The sequence below is a fragment of the Arachis hypogaea genome, chromosome 19 (assembly GCF_003086295.3).
Source record: "Arachis hypogaea cultivar Tifrunner chromosome 19, arahy.Tifrunner.gnm2.J5K5, whole genome shotgun sequence".
In the NCBI taxonomy this organism is placed as follows: domain Eukaryota; kingdom Viridiplantae; phylum Streptophyta; class Magnoliopsida; order Fabales; family Fabaceae; genus Arachis; species Arachis hypogaea.
The window spans coordinates 11,420,432-11,439,801 of record NC_092054.1 but is presented as its reverse complement, the minus strand read 5'-3'; the positions used below and the strand labels follow the sequence as shown (position 1 = coordinate 11,439,801).

The 19,370-nt window shown below is 35.1% G+C and overlaps 3 protein-coding genes and 1 long non-coding RNA gene across 8 annotated transcripts; 1 reads left to right on the top strand and 3 right to left on the bottom strand.

The window, feature by feature from the left end:
- Positions 1-1,561: 1,561 nt before the first annotated feature.
- On the top strand, positions 1,562-6,219 carry LOC140181835 (uncharacterized). Of its 5 annotated transcripts, XR_011877339.1 has the most exons (5): positions 1,562-1,869; positions 2,139-2,233; positions 2,748-4,310; positions 4,714-5,200; positions 5,565-6,219. It is a non-coding gene; the product is annotated as an uncharacterized lncRNA (long non-coding RNA). The 5 variants fall into 5 exon arrangements; XR_011877341.1 differs by lacking the exon at positions 2,748-4,310 and having other exon boundaries at positions 4,709-5,200; XR_011877342.1 differs by lacking the exon at positions 5,565-6,219 and having other exon boundaries at positions 4,709-5,318.
- On the bottom strand, positions 2,413-5,126 carry LOC112777895 (uncharacterized). The gene is made up of 2 exons (XM_025822277.2): positions 4,700-5,126; positions 2,413-4,576 (listed from the first exon to the last, which is right to left on the bottom strand). The coding sequence occupies exons 1-2, from the start codon at positions 5,040-5,042 to the stop codon at positions 2,712-2,714; spliced, it is 2,208 nt and encodes a 735-aa protein (XP_025678062.2). The 5' UTR covers positions 5,043-5,126; the 3' UTR covers positions 2,413-2,711.
- Positions 6,220-11,466: 5,247 nt separating the features above from the next.
- Positions 11,467-12,333, bottom strand: LOC112779316 (factor Xa inhibitor BuXI). Its single transcript, XM_025823560.3, has one exon. It carries the CDS (start codon positions 12,273-12,275, stop codon positions 11,661-11,663), a length of 615 nt encoding a protein of 204 aa, XP_025679345.1. The 5' UTR covers positions 12,276-12,333; the 3' UTR covers positions 11,467-11,660.
- A 2,492-nt stretch (positions 12,334-14,825) lies between these two features.
- Positions 14,826-15,658, bottom strand: LOC140182134 (uncharacterized). Its single transcript, XM_072228255.1, has 2 exons — positions 15,197-15,658; positions 14,826-14,900 (listed from the first exon to the last, which is right to left on the bottom strand). Exons 1-2 carry the CDS (start codon positions 15,656-15,658, stop codon positions 14,826-14,828), a joined length of 537 nt encoding a protein of 178 aa, XP_072084356.1.
- Positions 15,659-19,370: the final 3,712 nt, after the last annotated feature.

Sequence of the window (19,370 nt, the reverse complement as noted above, 5' to 3'; positions counted from 1 at the left end):
TGTTTTTATGTTATAAAATACTGTTTGTTTTTTTTTACAACGGTTTAAGGGTTTTAGGTATTAGGGTTTAGGGTTTTAGGGTTTACGTTTTAGGCTTTAGGGTTTACAGGTTAGGGGTTAAGGTTTAGGTTTTAAGTGTTTAGGGTTCAGGGTTTTAGGGATAAAGCATCAGGGGGATAGATTTTTGGGTGTATATTCAACTTTCTTTGGGTGTAAAAAATGGCAGGTTATGGGTGTATATTTGATTTGATGTTTTCCTTCATATTATAGTACCTGTAATTCATACATTTTGAATACAGCAGAGAGAGTTTAATTATTGAAAGAAATTTTACAATAAACTGGATTATAATTGGAAAATTTTTACAGCATGTGTTCAATTTGTTACAGGACTATATAACATTTATATTAATCAGTGTCAATATCCTTAGAATCTATCTGACAATTTGGTGATGCACCCTTAGCGGCGAGATGTGCATCAGGCCACCAAATCCCAAATCCCTAACAATTGTTTTCTTCTCCTCGCTCATGTTTCTGAATTTCTCACTTAACAAATGTGTTGCACACTTAAGGTCTTTGATTTGCTGTAAACAAAGCAAAATTATAGTCAGATATATTTCTATTATATAAAACTGATTTCATCTAAGACATATATTTGTTCTTACATTTTTTTCAGCTTGGTTTCTGCCTGCCATTTTTTCTGAAATGAAAAATACACCCATAGATATCAGTCAGATATCACTCAAACATGGATTAATATACAAGGTCAAGCAACATTACAAGGTCAAGCAATATACACCCATGGACAAGCAAATATTAGAACAGTTGCAACTGTTGACTATATTACAGTATATCAGTTCAGAAATATACACCCAACAAATTATGTTATATACACCCAACAAAATACTCAATATACACCCACCAAATCACGCAATATACTCCCAAAAATCAGTTACCAGAAGAACTAGAACAACAAGAACAGTAACACCTAGAATAACTAAGAAGAACAGAATAACCTAGAAGCAAGAATAACAATAAAACCTAGAACAAGTAGAACATTAAAAACTGTAAAATGAGACCTAGAACAAGAAGAACAGTAAAACCTAGAAGAACATAGAAGAAGAGTAAAACCTAGTTCTTCGTTTTCGAAATGTGGAAAATATACAATATGAGTAAAATAGTAACGTAACGTACCTTGAGTATTATAACTTCGTTTTTTCTGGAGATTGTTGATCGAGAGTTCTATGTTGTGTTGATGGAGAGTTCTAATCTTCGCGACGAGTCCTATCTCTGCAGTTTGGAATGTTGCTTGAAAACGGACGGTTTGTGTTTTCTTCGAAGGGCTTGGAGAAGTGGAAGAGTGCGCCATTAAGGAGCACTATTTTGCGAAAAGCAACCGTTGAGTGGGGCGCGTGTAGTTTACGTTCCATTCAAAGAGAGATAAGTGCGCGTGTGAATGAAGTGTGGGCTAGAAACTTGTAAAACTTGTAGGGCATCTTTGCTTGTATGTGTAGCAGACTCCATAAACTTTTAATATTTAACCGTTACCGTTTTTAACTTTCTCATTAAGACAAAGATATCACGTTTTTCGGGAAGAGGATCAGCAATTCGTCGGGAACGAATTCCATGCATGGCTCTCGTGACTCGGCTTCCAACACAAAACATCTGTCTCCTTCTTCTCCCCATTTGCAACGCTACTCACACTCCTAAATTACAAACCCATATTACTCCTTAAATCACATCCCAAAAAGTCAAAAACCCACTTTAATATTCACACAAAAACACACCCTCAAACCCTAAAAACTACCCCGTGGCCACTGGCCAGTGCCGGTGTCGCACTCAGAACCGAAGGCGACGCAGAACTCCAGCGAGGTTCTGTACCATTTTCATTTTCGTATACGAAGCTTCTATTATTTTAGATGCTAAAATTTTGCAATTATTTGGATGAAACGATAAGTAAAGAACGATTAGATTAATCCATATGGAAGTATATACAAATCGAGTGGATGTTAGCATTGTGGATTTGTGTGTGTGTGTGTGTGTGTGTGTGTGTTGTAGTTGAGGAATTTTTGGATGTTATGGTACATTTGTGTTGTGTGCTAACATTCTCTTTTTGAAACCATTTCTTCTTGGTGCTACAGGATTTTTGTTTGAGTTGAAATTAGATGATAAAGAAAACTGTTGCACCCAAAGAGGAAAAGAGCAGTGGCCAAACAATCATCAACAAAGATGTCTGGTAAGCCAAAAACTAATGAGGACCCTTCTTGTTGAAGTTAATAGGATTTGCCGAGTTTTAAATTTTCTTGTGATATAGATACAGGATTCTGAAATTGAGAAAATTTTGATGATTATAACTAATTATAAAACATAAGCTACCACCTACTTTGGATGCATGAATATAATAGGCCGTTATTACACTAATCGAATTTGATTAGAATAAAAAAGATCTATTGAATTAAAAGAAACCATAACATTCGTCCTATGCAGGATTCTTTCTAACATTAGGCCCGTGTGTGATAAACATTTAATGCTTGTGATTATATAGAAGATCATGCCATTTATATGCATTCATTGGCTGCTTTGGCTTATTTTTTGTTGGCTCCAAATATTCTTCTATTAATTGTATAATTATAAACCTAAGAAAACATTTTAAGCTAATACATATACGGTAAAATGCACAAAATAATGATATTTGATCAATTTTTTGTGGAAGCCTAAAAAGTGTTGTTATTTTGCATATGCATCAAAAGCCAGTATTCAATGGTGGTACTTTGGCTGAAGTCCACGGTGGGAATCTTTTCTGCCAGCAATGCTATAATCTTCTTTGTTCGTCCAAGCATTTCAACTGCATCTCTAACACTATCCTCTCTCTCTGCGATGGTGCTGTTGGAGCACTTGGCCGATATAGCATAGGGTAAGTTAGTGAGACATGCACCCAATATATCAGATATCGTTCCTGTTAGTTCTTCAAACAATATCTCACTCCTAAGATCTTCAATCCTTCCATAATTTAATAAAACAGTTTGGCTTATTCTATACATTGCATTAGATGCCAATACTTCAATGGGCCATGATGAAGGTGGTTCTCTATTGCATATCTCTCTATACTTGGTTTTATACTTGCCATACCTTTTCCTTGCATCTTCAGCTAGTGTCTCTAATGTCTCCCTGGGGCTTTTACTTTGATGCGATAGCTTATAAAGGTCCACATCTAGCCACTTACCATATAGATCAACTCCATGCCACATAGTTTCTGCTGCTCTCTTGACTTTGATCAATTTCCCTTCTTTGTCAATGTTACACTCTATGAACTTCACATAGTAGAGCCCTTCACTTAGAGCTCCTATGAACTTCTTCACTGAAAGTGTGTCCATGTTTGGAAGTGCCATTATTATGCATCCTAGTGTCACCAGAGGAAGTGCCCAACCATATGGTGTAGTTTCCTCATTGTGCAAAGAGGAAACTTGGTCATTGTCAAATGTTGTCACCCTCTTAAATCCTTCCAAGATAGAACTCTTCTCCGTTATTAGTTCAATGACATGTTTTGGCTCCTTTTTCTCTCCTACATGAAACAATTGATTAGTTGTTTTGTGAATGTCTTTCATCATCACCTCAACTAATTCTTCCTCTCCTTCAAGATGTAGAACAAAACGCCTTAGATCCGGGCCAGACTGTGGCTCTGTTCCTGAGCTAGTACTTGAGACATTACTGCAACAATCACGAGCTGCTAACGTAAAGTACAAGAGGATTATTGAAATGAACTGGGTCACTTTGTTGATCAGCACAATCCCTTTCTGTAGCTTAATTAATAACCGGAACAAAAGCACTTTTGCATCATGGGCCTTCTTTCTGAACCATTTGTTATGAATATGAAAGCCAAGAGGCCTTTCTTTCATTAGAAATAGACTCTCAGTCCAGTACCCTTCTACATGGAATCTCCTATTTGTATTGTTGCTCCCAACTCTAGAAGCTTTCCTTATATATCTTAGAGCCTTGAACCACCTAACTGTAGGAGCAATAGTTCCTACTACCACTGCAGCAGTCTGAACTATGAGAATTAATAAAGTGGACCATTGGTAGTCGCTAGCATTATTGCAGTCGCCATAATAATCTAACAAGAAATACCGAAGAGTCATAGCCTCTAGTAATGTCAATGTACTAAGAAGACAGTAGGCACCGGATGTAGCACATGTTACTGACCTTGCAAGGACAATTTGGGGGCTGCTAGTGTGTGCCATCATCCAGTCTGCCATCAATTCACTTCCGAGATTGTTGATGACTTCACTATTTAGTCCGGCTTCCTCATCTATCTGGTTAGTGCATTCTTTCTGCACCTCCTTATTGATCTCATACTTAAGCTCCAAGTCACGTTTCATCTTTGAAATAGCTATTGCCGAGGAGAACATGCTCAACAATAAAATGAACATGATGCATATCATAATAATATGTTCAATCAAGAAGTAGTTAGAGATAACACCCGTAGCAAGTTGGATGATGATGTTGACAATCACGGTGATCACGAGTATTCCCAAGGCTATGATGTTCATAGGATTGATGCCAATAGAAGGCATGGAATTACCTATTGAAGTGAAAATAAAACGATTAATGATCTTAATTAACTCTATAAAAGTGTAGCTAGCCTTCTAGTTATGAGTTAACTATATATTTAAAAGTCTAAAGTATATCACTAACTTATATTTACCCATGATAGTGCAGATGAAGGCACTGCTACAGAGTTTTGCTAGCTGTTCAACATATCGTGGCATGGAGGTGGTGAGATCAACCGATAGCTTGAGTGCAACGGCGATCACTGTCAAGGAAGTGGCATTAAAGCAGAAGTAGTTGCAAGGGAACCAGAACTTGCTGCTGTGGAATCCTTGAAAGAGATCAGCAGACATTGCAAAGAGACAGGCAAGGGATGCTACTGCTATGTATGCCCCAATCACTGGCATAGGTTGGCCAAACTTGTCTCCGCCGGGGTACTCACCCTGGTTATCACAATAATATATGCTGGCTGTGTTATACTCAGAAAAGCTAAAGTACATCTTTGAAGGAGTGATACTGCTTGTCTTCTTGGATCGGATGACCGCTTATGTTTTTCTTGCTAGAATACTTTATATCAATGTCGTAGCACCTGATTTAGTTATGGTTACAAGATAATGACCTTTTCTAACGCGTTGTGAAGACCATTCACTTTGAATTCGTAAGAATTTTCCTATTTTTCATTGACTTCCCACAACATTCTGCCCCTCTATTTAATATTTGTTTTATACAAAAAGTATTATTAAATTATGCATTATACTGTTTATACTATTATTCTATTCTATCGGAGTCATATATTGGCTTAATTAGCTTTATCCTTACTAGTGTTGCCTATTAATTTATTTATTTTTTAGTTAATTCCTGTTTTGTGTCTAACATATTTATTTTACTTTTGTGTCCTATTTTGCAACAGTTGCACGTTGTTTTAAACACATACTCGCAACAAAGAATGAAAATTTACTTATTTTATAAAATGCTGATAAATCACACCATATAACATAAAACTTAAATTTTCTGGGTGACAGGTAGCTGTTGCTATTTATGAAGATGGCGATCATACACAAGCAGGAAGCCGCCCCCATTGACTCCATATGAAACAGAGGGAAGACTTGCTGAAAGCGGCATTGATTTTATTTTGGAAAGAAACAGAGGTGGATTTTAACCATACAACACATTGGACCTTTGTTGGTACCGAAAGTGCATGTTGAAGACTTGGTAAACTTCTTGGAGTCGATGAAAATGACTGGCTTTAATGACTAGTTTCAAGTCAAAGATGAAAAGGTCACTCAGTGTTGTGATGCCCGCAACTTATTTGAGAATCAAAGTTTCAAAAGCGATGTGAGGCAGATAGAAGTTATATTACAGTTGAGTGAGATTGAAAAAATGGATAGCCATGTGAGTGTTAAGGTATATTACTATGGTAAGATTAAACTACACACACTGAAGGGAGTACAATTTGTATGCCAGTATCCGTGTACCTTTGCTGTTCCTTTCACAATTTCCTTTGGAGAACTTAAAACTACAATTTGTCAAAGTATAGATATTCCAAGAATAAAGGTGACAAGGATTTTGTATAGGCATCCTTTAGTAATATTTGGTGGGTTTATACAATTTCAAGCAATGTATGTCACAGTTGAAGTAAGTATGCAAAAAATGTTTTTGATCTATTATCAAGTTCAATCACAAGTGTCAGTTGTGGAGTTGTATGTTGAGTTCAAACTGCTGCCTTTAGTGGTTGAAGAACCCAACCCAATCAGGGAATGGGAAGGTTATAACAGTGAAAATGAAAAAGAATTTGAAAGTAATCATGAAATTGTTGATTCAAATGAAGATAGGGATCAGGTTTGCAGCACTAGGCTTACCCTTTCTCAAGATCATTCTAAATTGCACTCAGACACCATTGCTGAAGCGATAGTCTTTGGTAAAAGCTAACCCGTCTCTAAAAATTGAAGAAGTTCAGTCGAGGTATTACACGATAAGTTATCTTAAAGCATGGTTGGTTAAACAAAAGTCAATTGAAAAAATTTTTGGTGGGTGAAAATCTTATGAAATTTTGCCCGGATGGTTTAAAGCATGTCAAAAAGAGCCTTTTACAGCTGTCAAGATTGAAACTATACCTACCTACTATGGGAATGAGTTGGCTCATGATTTTCAGATAATGCATAGAGTCTTTTGAACTTTTTATCCTTGTATTAGAGCATTCAGATATTGCAAATCATATGTACAGGTAGGTAGAATACATTTGTGCGGGAAATATAAAAGAACTCTATTAGTTGCAATTTCACAAGATGGCAATCAGAATATTATGCCTATTGCCTTTGCCATTGTTGAGGTGAAATTTCTGATGCGTGACACTTTTTCCTCAATAATTTGCGAAAATATGTGGTGACTCGGGATGGTGTGGGTTTTATCTCTAATCAACACGACTCTATTAACTCAGTTATACCTCGTAGTAATGGAGCATGAGAGCCTCCAAGAACTTTCCACATGTTTTGCACCAGACATGTAGCGTCGAACTTCTTGAAGAGGTTTAAGTTGCCGCATTTAAAAAGTTTTGTCGTCAAAATAGGTAAATAACATATAATAATATAAGATTGTTAGTACTATATTTGATCAACTCTATGATTGATCTGTATTTGCATTTTTCTGTTGATTTTTGACAGGTTATTCTAAGACAGTTCATGAGTACAACATGCGTTACCAAGAGTTATGTGAGCATGGCGAGGTTTACACTAATTGGATTGATGATATACCCAGCTCACAGTATGCTTTGGCATTTGATGATGGGCATCGCTGGAGTCATATGACCACGAACCTAGTTGAGTGCATCAATTTGGTTTTGAAGGGAGTGCGCAATCTCCCTATCATAGCACTTGTTAAGACAATATCTTACAGACTAAATGAGTTGTTCACCAGAAAGAAGGATAAGGCTGATGCTCGAGGCGATGTTGGATGTGCATTTTCTGAATTTGCGACCACCAAACTTCAAGCGAATCAGTGCACTGTAGGAAACATTCAAGTTAATTGATTTGATAAGCAGAACGAGGTCTTTGAGGTGTGTGATGCACAGTGGTGTGGAGTATATAGTGAATCTACGTTAGCAACATTGTGACTATGGTGATTTTCAGACAAATCGAATTCTATATCGTCATGTTTTTGCTGCTTGTGCGAACCAATCCCTTAATTGGCAAGTCTATATTAATGAGGTATATAAGATGGATGAAATTCGAAGGGTATATAGAGCCAAATTTAGGTTATTGGAAAATCCAACAACATGGCCTGTATATCAAGGACCAAGAATGATACCTAATCGAACCTTCAAGCGAGTGCGCACAGGCTGTCTTAGAAAAGCTCGTTTATTGAATGATGAATGAAAAGGACATGCGTGAGATGCGTGATCCATGACGTTGCAGGCTTTGTGGAGGCAAGTACCATAGATCTAGTAAATGTCCTCATGATGTTGGTCAAAACACGGGAGGCTTAGCTCCAAATTCGGTTTATGTTGGTGTATTTTTAGTTGCGTTGATATATCATGTACACGGATTAGTTTTAGTAGCTTGGTACATTTTCATGTATTATGTGTTGGTTTACTTAGTGTGTGTATTGATTGGAGACCACTTTAATAAAGACACTAAAAATGTCTTTTTTTAAAGATGTTTATATGTGTCATTTTATTATTAGACATCTTTATTAAGCCGGTTAATAATTTATTTTTTAATAAACCAGAACAAAATTGGTTTATTATAGCAACAATAATAAACCCAATTGTCTGCATTATAATTATTAGACTCAATTTGATCCGATCGAATTACACAATCTAAATCGAATATTTGTTAAGAAATTCAAAAAGAACCGGTTCATTAATACGTCCAATAATAATGTAACACGTAAGCGTCTTTACAAAAAGACGTTTTACATGTCTTTATGAAAGCATCCCCCTGATGTATTTCCTTTATCGTTGAGTTGGTTTACTTAACATATGGAGTGGTTAATGTTAGAAGTTGACTAGGGATGACAATTTTTTTTGGCGGGTACACCCGCGAGAATTTATCACAGATTTGGGGTCATTTTCTTAATCACTTTTTTCATTTATAATTTACTTTTAATATTTTGTATTTAATTAGTCAATTTCTACTTAATTAATCTTGTTCAATTCTAGAGTTTTGATATTTTAACCATTATTGTGGGGTTGACAACCTTTTTTTTTTTTTTTTATTAAAAAGGAGGGCCAAAGGCCCAAAACAAAAGCCAACTACATTGGCAACACTCTTACACTTTTCCTTCTACCTTTGTCATCAGTAAGGAGAGGCATCAGGAAAGGGGGTGGAGCTGCAAAACAGAGAAGGCCGGTCGAGATTGACTGAGCTTGCTTTGCCAGTGCATCAGCACAGAAATTAGCTTTGCGAAATACGTGCTTAACCGACACATAAGTCATTTTGCTGCGGAGATCCTCAATGGCCCTAATCAGAGAAAGCGTATGATGGTGGCTACTAGATGACCCGCCAATTAATTTCATCGCACAGGAAGAATCAGTCTCTATCTGTAATCTGTTGATTCCCAGCTCCACTGCTAGCTTCATTCCGGTGTAGATGGCCCAAATTTCTGCAAATGTTATGGTGATTCTTCCAATTTTCATCATGAAGCCCGCCACGAGGTTACCATCTCCATTACGAAGGAGGCCGCCGCAAGTTCCAGAACCAGCGGGTTGGATGATTGAGCCGTCAATATTTAGCTTTATGCACCCATCCACTGGAGGTTCTCAACTGACAAGGTAAGCTTTAGTGGGGTTGAGAATTTTTTTTCTGCTCTCAGTGAGGTTTATCATATTGTTGTATTGATCTACCAAATAACTAGAAAGATTATGCACATGAAGGCTGGTAGAAATTTTTGAATTGAAAACTAAATCATTCCGGGCTTTCCAAATATTGTTGCAGACAGTAACAAAGAGGGTGAGCCAAGGAATCCCACTAATTTTTTGAGTGATCTTGAAGAGGTTTATCTTTAGTTAATCTTGCAAAGGTTGATTAAAGAAACCTCAGGGAAGAGCACTGGTTGACCTGCTAGTCCAGACACTGCAGGATAGGGACAGTCGCGCAGCACATGGAGCAGAGTCTCTTCATGATCCGGACATCTGGGGCAACTTCCAACCATGGTAAGATCTCTTGTCCTTCTCTTAGCATTTATAAGAAGAGCATTATGGTAGATTAGCCAAGTGAAAGCTCTTAATCTTTGAGAAACTTTAATTTTCCAACATAATTTGAAATTTGTGTCTCTATCTCCACTATAATAAGTAGAATATGCTGATTTGATAGAAAATTCTCCATTAATAGAGGGTAACCAGCTAATGCAGTCCACACCAAGAGAGTAGTGAGGAGCTTTTAGCGTGTAAATAATCTCAGAAATATCTTCAGGAAAATAGCTGTTTATCGTCTCCCAATTCCACTCCCCATCCCCATTAGTAAAACTTGAGAGCTTCTCGGCTATTCTATCTGCAGCGATAGAGCATAAAGATACATCTTTTAGGCTGATAATTCCTGAAACCCAATGATCAGTCCATACCGCAATAGATTGTCCATCCCCAATTCTCTAGATCAAATTCTTTTGAAATTGGTTCCAGACTTTCACGATTCCTTTCCAAGCGTTTGAGCAGTTGGCTTTTTGATGGATTTTGGGAATCATGTTCTCACCACAGCCGTACTTGGCTTTGAAAACTTTAACCCATAAGCTATCAGATTTCGTCATGAGTCCCCAAGCGAGTTTCATGATAAAAATGTTATTTGTTTCTTGAGCTTGCGAATGCCTAACCCGCCTTAATCTTTCGGTTTACACACGGTGTCCCAGCTTAGAGGGTGAATTTTCCTATTTTGATCACTTGAACCCCAAAGGAAGCTAAGTCCCGACAAATTTTATCAATCTTGTTGCAGACTTCGATTGGAACCTTCATAGTTTGCATAACATAGCTTGGAATAGAAGATAAAACGGATTGAACAAGCGTTGCTCTTCCTGCTATGGATAAGGTCTTCATATTCCAACTAGAGAGTTTGACTTGCATCTTGTCAATGATATATTGAAAATGCTGTTTACTACACTTCTCGTGGATCAGCGGAACACCTAAGTATTTTCCCAAATTGCTAGTGAGGGGAATCCTTAGTTTTTGGCTAAGCTCTTCTCTGATATTATGGTTCACATTTTTTGAAAAGAAAACGCACGACTTATTGAAGCTAACTTTTTGTCCTGAAGATTCACAGAAAATTTTTAGTGCCTCCTTGACAACACCAACTTGGTTCCGGTTAGCTTGCGCAAAAAAGACTATGTCGACAACCTTTTATTGTGATACCAAAACTAATAAAAATGTTATTTGTATATTAAAATTAGCTATTAAAATTAGCTATCAATATATTTGTGTATAAATATATGTGTGATTTAATTTATTTTCAATGTGTATTTATATTCTAGCATATATTTTATACTGATAATTGGCTTTAGTAACCGATTTAGTGTGCACATAACATACTCCAAAACTAATATAAAATAAGTAGATACTCATCAATCTTTACGGAAACGCAAAATAGAAAATGATAGTGTGTCCTTAAAGGATAGTAAACTTCTCTATTTACCAGTTTCACTTGATTGGTAACCAAATATTTTTAGCAAATTTATTTTTCATACGGTATTTTCTAATTCGTTAACAAATAAAAAATTAATCTATCATAAATCTAAACTCTATTTAAAAATTTGTGATTAACTAATAACTTATCGCATATACAAAGTATGATTAGAACTACCTCTTATTTACTTAAATAAATGAATAAGTTGACCACTTAACTAATTTAAATTAATTTTTTTAACAAAATACTTAATAATAATAGTTATTAATATAAAAATAATTTATTTAAATATATTAATTATCATTTTTACACAAAAATATCTTTAAATAGGTCAGATAAAAATATCTTCACGTAAGTCATCTCAGTAATTATTCTTACAAGAGTTTATTCTCATCTTGCACATACATAATATCTTACCGACTAGATAAAAAAGCACATACAAGATTTTCTTCTTCTTTTTTTTTTTTTTTCCCATGGCTTAATTATTACTTGCTTACTATTATTCATGGATCTTCAAGCAGAATAAGACGACGTAGCTTTCTTAAACATAACCACAAAAGGGTTATCTTCCGTTGCAACCAAAAGCCTATTTCCCTCATCATCACGTTTAACCCCAATATCCATGCAATTATTATTTGAAGAAGCACAGAAGGTAAGTTTAAAGGCATCCAAGGTTTTCCTTATCTCAAACCAACCCTGTATCTCGTTCTCGTAAAAACCGGTGAGTTTCACCGTGGCTCCTTCTCCTTCCAGTAGACCCTTAACGAGGGTCCACTTGGAAGGAGTAGGAGTACAGAAAGGAACAGCTGAAAAGGACAGGTCCAAAGGAAATCCTTCACGGAGAAAAGGGATTCTCAATGGAGATGAAATTATAATTGGTGATCCGTTGTCCACTTCGGAGCGTTGTTGGACAACGGTTAGTGGACACGTTTCGTTTCCGGTTGATATTCGGCCTATTCCGCCGCCGTTGCCTCGAAAAACTGGGAGGATGAAGTATAAGCCGCCGTTTTTGATAAGGTTGCCGTCTGTGTCGACCAACTCAGCCGTGGCTAAAGAAGGTAGGTGGATGGAAATGAAAGCAAAGAGAATGAAAATGGCGAAGACATTGGTGGTGGTTGTAGCCTTCATTTTTTTTTATATATTTTATTTAGTTCTTGGAGAGGTATGGTGAATGAAGAAGGATGAACATGAACTATCAATTTATAGGCTACAGAAAAGGATAATAATAATAATAATATAAAAAAATAATAAAAAAAAACTCCTAACAAAAATGAGATATTTTAAACAATCCCGCTACGTTACCAACAACATTTTTGCCAACTTATACCAACTCTTATTTATAATTGTGTTTAATAGAAATGTCTTTGTGGATGCGTTTAATAAAAATGTCTTTTTTATAACTATGTTTAATAGAAGTGTCTTTATAAATATATTTTTTGGATGTGTCTCTTTATATATATATATTTAAAATATAATAATTAATTATTGTTGACAATAAGTTGGCAGGTAATATGTTGGTACCCTATACTTTTTCTATTTTAAATTACACTACTGCATGTAATATAATTTGTTAGAAGTTACATAATGAAACTGGATTTGGTTTATGTAGATTTAAGAAAAAAGATATTTTCATTTTTATTTCCTTCAAAAATATGTTGTGAAATACAAACAAATATACATATGCCATATAGATTTATTTTTTTTAAAAAAAATGTTATATATATATTATTTTTGTATTTTTTTATATTTTTAATATTAAAAATTATAGATAAAAAATAAAAAAATAAATTTTCTTTTATGTAATATTTAAAGTCTACATCTATTATTTGTTTTTGAAAAATTATTATTTATATATAAAAATTAATTATTATATATTTACATATAAATATATAATTTAATTTATTTTTAATATATATTTTATAAAAATAATTAATTTTAATAATTGATTTTAGTAAATATTTATGAGGATTATTTTTGAAACGATGGAAGGAAACATATGTAGACAAAAGCGTGGGATAGTAAGGTGTAGTTTTGTTCACGTGATTGAAATTTGTTTCAATAGAAAGAGCTAGATACCATGTATGGCTTTATTCCACTTATTACTGGAGAGGATTTTTTTTAGGTTATGATTTTATGTAACTTGAGGTGATAATAATTAAATAATTTTCTTACCACATGTTCTAACTTCTAGTACCCTGTTTATGTTTATATCACGCTCTTGCTTGAATTTTGACGTGTACTCATCACTTCAATAAATTAATAGTGAAAATTCATATGCATTATCTTAATGTAAAATTGATAGTCAAAAACAGTTAAATAATTCGATAAATATTATTAAATTATTATGTAATGGTTTTTGACTATTAACTTTATATAAAAATAATTGTATATAAATTTTTGTCTAAATTAATTCTCAATTTCTCTATAGTTTAAGTTATACTCTTTTCATTTTTCAATATATGTTCCAAACATAAAACACATGAATTAAGAAAAATAAAAAATATTTCCGTAGCAATACAAATTATATTTATGACTAAACAAGAGAAGAAAATATAGAGAAAAAATAATTTTTAATTAACATTATATTTATTCTTATTTTTAAAGTGATATAATTATTAAAAATAAAGATTAAAAACTAGTTCCTAAATATTGTAAGATTGAACAAATATTTTGAAAATTTAAAAAATATAATGAACACATATTATGAAATAAAAGAAATATTTAATATTCATAGAGTTATATAATGGAAACAACTTAAATAAATAAACATTTAATTAAGAAACATATATCATCAGGGGCGAAGCTACATACATAAAAAGGGGGCAATCGTCCCCTAATTTTAATTTTTTACATATAAATTATATGTAAATTTCAGTTTAGCCCCCCTTAAAATTTTATTTTAGTCTTATTTTATTGTGTAAATATTTTTAGCCCCTTCTAATATTTCTTCTAGTTCCGCCCCTGTATATCATAATATATATTGAATGAAATTTTTGAAAATATTAATGATTTTGAATTTTATTAATAACAATGCATGAAATATTATTAATTTTTTTTTTTTGGGGCAAAGCCTTGGGCCAGATAACTGACCCGGCAGACAAACAGAATACACCTATACCCGAAAATCCAACCCGGTTCAAGACCCATCCTAGGGAGCGTACTCTCATCTCCTTCCTCGATGATGCTCTGTTAGCACAACGCCATTGTCCGCAGAGCTTCCATCAAAAGGCTGGGAATTCGATGCATGGGTCCGAACCCGAATTCAATCTTTGCCATTGAAAATGTCAGCCCGAGATCGCAAACTTCCGATTGAGATGTTCCATTGCCACCGTTGCCTCGAGTCACTGAAGAACCCGGCCAGACAACCAAAATAAGGAAACCATACATCCTGCTCAAAATCTCTCGGATTAAGATTGCCACTGTCGCCAGAGGGTCCATTACAAATTGGAGATGTTGATGCATGGATCTGAAGTCTACAGCATTCGTTTGTCATCCTTGATCTTGAGCTGAAACTGCCTGGATACGTCCTGGGATGTCCGTTACCGCTACCCATCACCGGCCCCAAAAGTTGAAGCCCCTGATGGTGGATCCGCCGTGAGGAACTTCCATCAGAGTGGGTCTTTGCGAACTCCTAGTCCCAAAAACAATGATCTCTCTTCTGCCATGGCAACCGGTCAGTTACTCCTCATACACTGACCTCCCTTTTCCCTTCGATTCAACGCTCCTGCCATTCAACAAAGCAACAAACCCAATCTGGTATCCAAAAAAAAAAAAAAAAGCAGCATGCTTGCTATTCCAACCCCTCCCAACAAGGAAGGTGTCAACCTCTGCTTTCAACAAGCCCTGGAAGTTTCAGCCTGCAATCAAAGTAAGTCACTAACTAATTAAATTGAAACTCAGATAGTCCAAAAAAAAAACTGGCATGCTCATGATCTGCTCGCCCAATGCAGCGACAAGCAGCGCTCTTCATTTAAAATTTTCATGATGGATTGTGGCTTGCAGCTAGGCCAATTCTGTTCAAGAGAGCCGTGAGCTGTTAGCTTTGCTACCTCATGGGCTAGGGCATTCCCTTCTCTAGGCACCCAGGTAAACCCAAAATTTGAGAGATTTCGCACTAAATCCAAAATGTCATCCAAGATAACTTGAATTTCTGTAATAGATGCCTTTGATTTAAGAGCTTGGATGAGTAATAAACTGTCGGATTCAAAAATAACTCGTTCTAGTTGGAAGTTCTGAACTAATATTAATGCTTCCCTGACTACTAATGCTTCCGCAGCTAAAGGCGAGGAAGCCGCAATCCTAGAGTTTGAGGCTGTGAGAAGGTTCCCAGCATGGTCTCTGAATACCGCCGCTGTTGCTCCTCCAGAAAACGCTTCAAGAAACGCTGCATCAACATTGCACTTAATCCATCCTGGCAGAGGCGGCCTCCAGGTAACCCTTTTAACTGTCCTCCTAGCATTCATAGAAGTTATCGCTGGTACTTCTGCGGAATCTGCAAATTCTGTTTCCATTTGTTTGACAAATATTATTAATTTAATTATAAATGAAAAGACGGCATTTTATGTAAATAAACACTTAAAAAGAAAGGGAAAAAAAACTATTCTCCGTCCTATATATGTATTGCTTAGAAGAAAAGAAAAAAGTGATATAAACTAAGAGATTTTTTTCTCTTGCTTGATTAAAGAAAAAAAGCAAAAAAGAAAATATAATCTTTTTTTCAATAATTTTTTTAATGTGTATGGTTATTATTTTATGTTAGGATATAATTAGAATCAATTAGGATCAATTAGAATTATTTAGTATATCTGAATATTTATTATAGAATATTACGTCTTTATTATTACGATTCTCTTAACCCCTATAAATACCCTTTTATATTGTATCATTCTAAGACATCTTGAATATACTCAATAATACACAAATCTTTTTTTTTAGTTTAGTCTCTTGTTTCTAACATGGTATCCGAGCCATGGTATCCTCTTTGAAGAGGATAAGTTGTTTTCCTTGCGGTGAAATTATCGTAGTTTTTGCATTTTTTTTCTATACCATTCTTCTTTCCCTTTTGTCACTCCTTTGATGCTTTTTCACCTCACCGACTAGCCTATTTTATTTGTCTTGTGTTTTTTTTTTCGAATCAAATGATCAAACACCAATGTCATCTGCTGTTTTCCTATTCTCAGAAATCATATAGTTTTTGCTCTCTTTCTGCAGTTTCATCTGCGTTCTCTCGTGGCAGTTCCGTCTGCGTTCTCTCGTGGCAGTTCCGTCTGCATTTCGTCTGTGTTTCCTTGTGGTAGTTCCATCTACGTTTCTTTCTCGCAGTTTCGTCTGCACTTTCTTCGGACAAGCGGCAGTTCCGTCTGCGCTTCCTTCAAACAAGCGGCAGTTCCGTCTGCGCTTCCTTCAGGCAGTTTCATCTGCATCCGTTTTACCAGTTTATGCTATTTTTTTCTCTATATTTTGTTGTTTTAAATATGTTTCAAACTCAAGTTGTCACTTGAGTTTGAGGGGGATGTTAGAATATAATTAGGATCAATTAGGATCAATTAGAATTATTTAGTATATCTGAATATTTATTATAAAATATTACGTCTTTATTATTACGATTCTCTTAGCCCCTATAAATACCCTTCTATATTGTATCATTCTAAGACATCTTGAATATACTCAATAATACACAAATCCTTTTTTCAGTTTAGTCTCTTGTTTCTAACATTTTAAAATAAGTTTATTGCAAAAATATTAAATAACATTTTGTGGATAAATAAATGGTATATTTTTAGAAACTATACCGAGCTTATAGATTTTATTTATATTCAGATGTAAGATGCATTATTTTGAATTTTTTACTTAATATTTTTAATTTTTAACTGTGTTATATATATTATTTTTAAAGATCAAATTTGTATTAGGTAATATTTTATTGATTGTTCTGGAAATTTTTGTATAATAGATATTGAAATTAAATACGTTAGAAACAGAACTTATTCATTTATTAAATTTCCTTCTCGCTGAAAATAATTTAACATTGTGATTAAATGAGTTAAACGTTAATGACATCTTTCGTCCTCGTGAAATTTGGCCTCCAAAAAAAGTAATTTATCTGATATTAATTTTAAAAAATGTACTTAGAAATATTTTTTAATTATAACATATGTCATTTTTTTCTACTCTAAATGGTTTTTAGAATCTCTCATCTATTGGTACTTTTAAAATTAATTGTGATGCTAGTTATTTTAGTTTGAGTGATAGTATTAGTTTTACTTGTATTATTAGAGATTGTAATATAAGAGTTGGCAAAGGAGATGCTTGGAAATGATTGAGAGTAATAATATTTTTTAAGAGGCATTGTTTGTTATTTGAAGAGGATATCTCTTAGTCTGGAATGTGGGTCAACGAGATGTTATTTGTGAGACGGATTGTGTGGAAGCGTTTAATCTTGCTAATTACCAAGATGGTTTTGGGTTTATTGATCAATTGGTGCTTAAAATAAGAGATATTATGCATTGAAATTAGTATGTTGACTTTCGTTTGATCATGAGAGATACAAATACAATAACAGACATTATGACAAAAATAACAATAAAAGTTACAATTTTCTTATGTTAAGTTTTTTTCACCTTAAAAGAGTTTAAGAGTAGTTTTAAACGGGATTATTCATCTATTTAAACAATTCTTTTATTTTATTTGTTTTTTTTATTAATTTATTTAAGAAAAAAAAAACGAGTTAAACGTTGATTCTGTAAAATAATGTATTGAATTATTGATGGATGAAGACACTAAGTTGTTTCCTTCTTCAAAGTAGACAAATAAATTCATTTCGTTTTGTCATCTCGGGTTTCATATATATACAATATAACTCAGCATCATTATCTCATAGCACTAGGGACCATTGTGGGATTTCGACGATAGATTGGTGTGGGGTCAAAAATTGCATAGTATTTTCGTCCACATACCTACATAGATTTAAGGACAATTTATGTAAATAAAATGAATGAACAAAATATTTACGCAAATATAACATTGGCAATTTCCAAACGCAAATGCAACAAACGCAACTGTATATAATCTGCTACATTCTGTAGCGGAACTCAATTGCATGTAATCCGCTACAGGGTACTTCAGATTACGTTGAGGGCTGCATTACTCATAAACCGCTACACCCTGTAGCGGTTTATGCTCAAATGGTGCTAGACTCATAATTCGCTACACCCTCTAGCGGATTATGAACAGTGTGGAAGCTTGGGAATATGCCTATATATACCCAACAAGTTGTGTAGAGTGTCATTTTCATTCATTCATAACTTGAGGAATGGAGAGTGAAGAGAGCTTTTTGGTGTTAGTGCATCATTCTGGAAAAATAAAAAAGATTTAGAGGCACGGTGTGAAGTTTACAGACAGAGAACCGCTGAGTATTTTTGTCAAGTCGTCTGATACACTGTTGGATCTGAAGAGCAGTATACTGCAGAAGTTGGCCGCGGGTGGCACAAAGTGGGTGAAGAAGCTGTTCTACAAGATCCCTATTGCGGTTGTCTCAACCGGCATGCAATATGAAACGTTCGTGTTACGAACAGATGAAGATATGCAGGTGTTGTTTCATTGTTGTCGGAATTTTTCGGAAGTAAAGATACATGAGATGTTTGCGAAGCTGGAACATGGGATCGATAGCTCTGGTGCATCCGCTCCAAACCCCCAGTCCACCACGATGGGGGGTGCCTCCACCTCGATGCCCGTCGTTGCACCTAAGTGTTTGTTGGAGTATCGGCCAGCCGGTCCAGTTGGGGCATTCACCTCAACTCATCCATTTCCAGATGTAGGACGTGAGGGGGAACCAGATCGGGTGGAAAATGCTATGCTAGAGGATGATTCCGACGAAGAGCCTGCTGACATCAAAAGGGACGACGATGATGAAATTCTGACAAACCCAGCAACATGTCAACCACCGTCAAGTGTCGGCACACATGAGCAACCTGCGCATTATTCTACCCTGGATCTGGGAGCCATCAGCCAACCGACGGAGTCAGCACCAACCTTTGGGGGTTAAGGCTTGCGCAAGAGAAATTCTGTAGCTGAATTTCAAGTTGGCCAATCTTTCCACAGTAAGGAGGAAGCTATGCTTATTGTAAAGGATTACAGCATTCGGCGCGGTGTTGAGTATAGAGTGATGGAGTCAGATCATCTTAAGTACCATGGGAGATGCAAGGAGTTTGGGAAGGGATGCAC